This window comes from Cibotium barometz, chromosome 13 (assembly GCF_041138505.1).
Source record: "Cibotium barometz isolate CiBa-2024 chromosome 13, ASM4113850v1, whole genome shotgun sequence".
In the NCBI taxonomy this organism is placed as follows: domain Eukaryota; kingdom Viridiplantae; phylum Streptophyta; class Polypodiopsida; order Cyatheales; family Cibotiaceae; genus Cibotium; species Cibotium barometz.
Window position 1 is genome coordinate 4,003,053 of NC_141058.1, and position 5,795 is coordinate 4,008,847.

General features: G+C 44.3%; 1 protein-coding gene across 1 annotated transcript; it reads right to left on the bottom strand.

Moving 5' to 3' along the window:
* Positions 1–296: 296 nt before the first annotated feature.
* Positions 297–2,785, bottom strand: LOC147632287 (uncharacterized). The gene has a single exon (XM_086807096.1). It carries the CDS (start codon positions 2,651–2,653, stop codon positions 611–613), a length of 2,043 nt encoding a protein of 680 aa, XP_086663222.1. The 5' UTR covers positions 2,654–2,785; the 3' UTR covers positions 297–610.
* Positions 2,786–5,795: the final 3,010 nt, after the last annotated feature.

Here is a 5,795-nt window from a genome sequence, read left to right on the forward strand (position 1 = left end):
ATAGGCTCTTGGCCCGTCATCGGGCGTCCACACTTGGACACCCGCCCGTTAGTATATCCCTAACTCAGCCCGTCAATCAGCCTGCCTAGCTCCAAGCTTCCCCAAGCCTCGAAACTAGTCTTGCGTGCGTGTAGCACACAATAAATACACGCTGTGCACATGACACTCAACCTAGAACCTCTGCAAGCAAAGAAAAGGAACGAAAAAAGGCAACTAAACCTTGAAGCTCAACAAAAGCAAGAACACCCAAAGAGTGCAAAATCATTCCTTGTCAAACAATCTTTGCAAGCCGAGTACACCCGCCAAACCAACCCCAACAACTTGCTGAAAAAAAAAACATAAGAATCAAAGAAATCTAAGGGTGTACACTTATAACAGATGTATTGCCAGGTAGCTACTTGAGGCACAAGGGTACTATAAAGGTAATTCACTTATATGGGTGCCAAGGCAGTAACAACATTCCTCAGACCAAGTACAGAAAATTGACTCAACAAAAGAAGGCGGCGGCTCCTTGCCATCAAAGCTAATTGAGTTATGCCAAGCTGGGTTCGTAAGTCCCTACTTTCTCCATGTCTGGCCTCAGGTCTTCCAACTCAGACCCATGGAAGTCCTATACCAAGTCATTAAAACAGAATTGTCCGGTCCAGCCCTGCAGCCTCAAAACATGCTCCTCACGTGCTCCTGTGCGTTCCAAAGTGCGCACTATTGCAACTTGGTTGGCTTGATCAAACCTTACTGCCCAAAAGAAAACGTTCTCATTTTCTGGCTGAATTCCTTCAGGGTCTTTATCCATTGCAAAATGCACAAGGTAGACCTGTGCTGAGTGTTGCCGCGCATACACAACAGCCCTCTCATAATGGTGCAACACATCATCATGTTTCCCCTCCACAAGAAACTCAAAACCAAATTTTGGGAAGTGATATCTATCCCGCACCAAAGTATCAAGGCGCATTCTGCTACGTCTAGAACCTTCCGCCACCACTTCCTTCACCTCAGGCAAGACGAGGGCTCCAACCTTGGGGTAGGCATGTTGTAGCACCGTCTTGATCCTGCACATAAAAGCAAACTGCAGTGCATACTCGGAAGGAGAACCAGATGCATTACAACACTCAGGCCTGCATATTGCATGGCCATCAAGGGCTCGAATTGTTTCCCGGATTACCCACGGACGATCAACTGCAGATTGTGAGCTAGGAGGTTTGTCTACCTGCTGATTTATGAAGGAGCAGCGGCGCAATATGGCAGACCGGAGCAACGGAGAAGAAATCCTCACAAAATAATCAAGCTCATGCTCTCTGGCAACCAGAACACCTTCTGCAAGCAGATCACGGATATGTGCCACTGACTGGAAGACGCGCTCCTCCACCTCCAAGAAGCTGGCTAGGAGATCATAATGGGAGTGGGACCATGTTCTAAAGTACCACATCATCCTGCTGTAAGTTGCCTGTCCAAAGACATATCTGGCAAGCTTAGAAGAATCTGAGAGCTTTAACCAAGCTCTATAACTGGAGGCCTCTTCTTGCATCATGAATGCCAAGCAAGTCCCAACCAGTCCCTTGTGCCCACTTGTCCACTCCCATATGGAGGTTGCGATTTGTGCCACATCACAGATAATGCCCAAATTATCCACATTAGCCTGTTGTATCAGCTCTACAATGTCTGCTACATCAAAGGCTGATGATGTAACCGTGTGATCGTGCGGAAATGGAGATAGTCTGCTTGGAGAACTTCCAGGGACATAGTCAACATTGGAGGCTTCAGCTTCAGCTTTTCTTCTCCTGTACTGAGCCTCAAGGAGGTCCTTCACTGTCTCTACGCCCACCAGCAAAAAACCCTTCAAGTTGTAGGAGTTGCTATCATTCTTCATGTGCCTGATAGTATGAAAGAGTTCATCCAGACAGTCGGCTGACAGGTGCAGCAAACTATCAGCTTCATCAAAGATAAGTGTCACTGGAGCTGCCAGGTTCCTCTTGAGAAAGTAAGAAAGGAACATTCGGTCAGTGCCAGCATCTTCTGCTGGTTTCCTGAACAAAGTAGGATTCGCTAGATGCAAATACTCACAAAAGCATGTCCACATAGTGGACGCATCCCAGCTTTGCCTGGCAGCCCCCATTCCCTGAACATAAACTGGACATGCAGCATTGCTCCCCTCCTTCAGCGCCTTTGCAACAGCAAAAGCTAGAGTATTCTTTCCACTCTGCCTCCTGTCACACAAAACACAATATTTTCCCTTCCTTAGATCGTTTACAAGGGGTTCGAGCCCCCGAGGCGTCAGATAATAGTAGTCTTCAGGGTTCACAGCATGCCCAGCCCCAAATCTACGAGGTAGCCTCTCCTGTACCTGCACTTGATATCGCCAGCCCTGGTTAGCTTGCAGACGAAATCCCGAGGGTAAAGGTAGCAAGATGCCATCCACAACTGCTTCAAGAGCCATGTCCTTGTTCATTTCTCCGCCTGTGAGCATGCGGATGGCATCTGATACCAAGGTTCCAGCAGGAAAGCTCCAGCTTCTTGTCACGCCATAAGTCAATCTGATTTGTGGTTCTCCCTCCTGTTTCTGCATCGCTCCTTCTTCATCACTTTCCTCCATCATTCGTGGCTGGTCTTGTTCCTGATGCTGCATGCCTTCCTCTTCTCCTTCTTCCCTCTCCATCACACGCGCACGCGTGTGTGTGTGTCTGTGAGAGAGAGTGTCCACGTTGATCTATCCGACGGGAGTCATAACATGTTGAATACCAACTCCATGACCTAACCAATCTACCGTGAGAGAGAGACTCCTTTTATAAAGCACACATAACCTGAAGCTTTGCGAAAGTTGGTTCGACTACAAACATTCTCTTCCCAACAAAAAGCAATAAAGACTGCACACATTTCTCAGGCTTCCCACCGACGATTAGCTTTTACTGCAGATTAACGATGGCTTTGCGGAAGGAGGAACCAAATTTGGTCGCATCATGCATGTCGATTCCACGAGTCGTTTCCACGAGAGCCGAATTGCAAAAAGGCATATAACCGTTAAAACGTCTCATTACAAATCTAATTTCGATTAATGTTTCCGCTCAAAAGTTTAAAATTTCCATCAACTAATTAATGGAATTTCTTTTTCCACTCATTGTAGGCCCCTATTATGATGGTGGCTTGTCCAAACCGAACATCTAGGACACAATGCAATATTGGTAGCAACAACACCACATTTGACATATTTGGTCATAGTGACATATTGATCGAATTAATCGAATGACCTAAGGTTTTGCAATAAAGACTGCACACATTTCTCACTACCATTCTTTATAAAGCACACATAACCTGAAGCTTTGCGAAAGTTGGTTCGACTACAAACATTCTCTTCCCAACAAAAAGCAATAAAGACTGCACACATTTCTCACTACCATTATTATGATGGTGGCTTGTCCAAACCGAACATCTAGGACACAATGCAATATTGGTAGCAACAACACCACATTTGACATATTTGGTCATTGTGACATATTGATCGAATTAATCGAATGACCTAAGGTTTTGCACTTTACGTTATTGGAATTAAAACTCTAAGGTATTATTATATACTTTTGGAAAAATAAAAAAATATAAAAAGAAATATATACAAATATTTCACTTTATACAAAAAGAAATATATACAAACACCAACATTTACAGTTGTCAAATAGCCACAATGCATGGCTGGATTGAGATATAAAATACATTTGAAAAATTACAAAATTGCATCAGAACTAAGATCTAGACAGGGTGCAATAGGAATGTATTCCTGTTGTTCAATTATAGCCCAAAGAAAGTCTTGGATCTTCTCTTCCTCATCTTCCATTTCAACTAGATCAATTTCTTCAACTTTAGTGTTACCGGGATGAGATCCATGCAAAAAGTAATGTGCTCACTCTCTTGTCGTGGAAGAAAACCTTGCAAATGTCCGACAAATCAGCACTTTCAAGATCTTTCATGCACTTCTAGACGGCTCTTGCCTTAGTTGAGCTCATGCCATTTCCTATACGAGGAACAACCCACGAGGCAGAGGGAAAGAACTTCCCCGTTCGTATTATATTGAGCAAAGTCACTCCCAGAGTTGCTGACATTCAGTTTAGAAGGAAGTTCACCATGAACACAAATGAGACACAAATGCCCTCTCAACAAAGATGTTGAGAGAAGTCAAGCAGACTTAGTTTTTCAAATCACCTTGACCATACTGTCCATACAGAGTTCTGCCTCGGTTTATTTCATCGGTAGAAACATTGTGGACGAAAACTCTAAAGTGCAGTTTGTGCATATCGTTCATGTGATAGCCTAACATGCCCTCGAACGTATGCATCTTCACTTGACGAAGAGCATGCCCTCGAAGGTATGCATCTTCAATTGACGAAGAGCATGACACATGACAAGCCCACCATCAGGCTTGGATGTATCCCAATGCATGTACGACTTTAGTGCATTACCGATAGCAATGAGAGAAGATGCTCGCATCTTGACCACCACGATTTGACAGTGCATGTGGTTCATAGTGCTGCCCTTCTCCAATGCAGCCAGGCCCTTCGTGCATTCATTCCTTTTGAAATTTCAAATAGGAGCCTAGAAGGAAATGTCAAGATCAGTGCTTCCAACACCGACAATGAGATAGAAACCTCAAAGTCCTTAACTTTGACAGGTTTGGAAACTCTACATATTTTCACTCCTCTTGGGAGGTGCATCCATAGATTCAGATACACCTACAAATAAGAATGCAATGAACATCAAGAGAAAAAAATCGAAATAAGCATACAAAATACATAAATATATATAGAAGCATGCAGGCAAACCTATATCTCGAGCTTTCCTTTTCAAAGCCCTTATAGAAGAACAAGCACTAGTTTTAGGATCTATGTTCTCTTTGCCTACAAAGAACCCGTTTTGAACAGGCATGACGACGGAGTTCACAGCTTGTAACGGAGGACGCAACAGAGGTGCCGTGGTGCCAGTAGACGTCCTGGGTTTCCCTACGGAGCCCCTATCGGATGGGTGTCTCTGGGGTGCCATGCAAACAGCCAAGGGATAAACAACCACAACCAGACGGACCAGATGAGCCAAGGAGATCTGTGTGTGCCTGCCCCTGTATCGACAAGGCTAAAAAGCCAAGCGAAGACGAGAGGGGTAGGCGAACGAAGAGAAGGACGTGAAGGCACCAACAGCAAGGTATTAAAGTGGAAGCTACCAGATAAGCCATCGGGCGGAAACCACAGGAGAAGGACGTAAAGGCACCATGAGCAAGGTATTAAAGCGGAAGCTACCAGATAAACCACCGGGCGGAATCCACAAGCGCCTTAAACCAGCGGCATTTGACCTCCAAACCACCTTATAAAACCTTGCACATTCGACCTTAATGTTTAAAACCTTGCACCTTATAAAATACCCACCTGATCTAATTAATTAATATGAGTGCAAAATTTGGTACCCATATTTAGAATGCCATTGCTTATACAAAATCTTTACTACCATGTCGAAGTGTTTGGCCTTGGCTTTTCCTTCACATCCTAATTTTTGCAGCACGTCTTTGTTCTATGTATTTTTCTCAAGTTTTGGTTTGCCATGTTAGCAAATGTTTGTTGGTTTTCATTGACACATCTCCTTTGAGCCAAAGTTTAAAAGTAATAAACATAAGACCATGTAGTTTCACCAAAGCAGTCATAGCCTAATGGTTTCGGCTCACGGCTCCCTACAGGGGGGTCATGGGTTCGAAAGTGGCTTTGTGTTGTGGAGGTATGTAAAAAGGGTGTGTGTGTGAGTTTTCGAGGGCACTTGCTCCCATACGC

Bases quoted from the DNA above. Each gene is read 5' to 3' on its own strand.
- LOC147632287 (XM_086807096.1), bottom strand. From the start codon at position 2,653: ATGGAGAGGGAAGAAGGAGAAGAGGAAGGCATGCAGCATCAGGAACAA.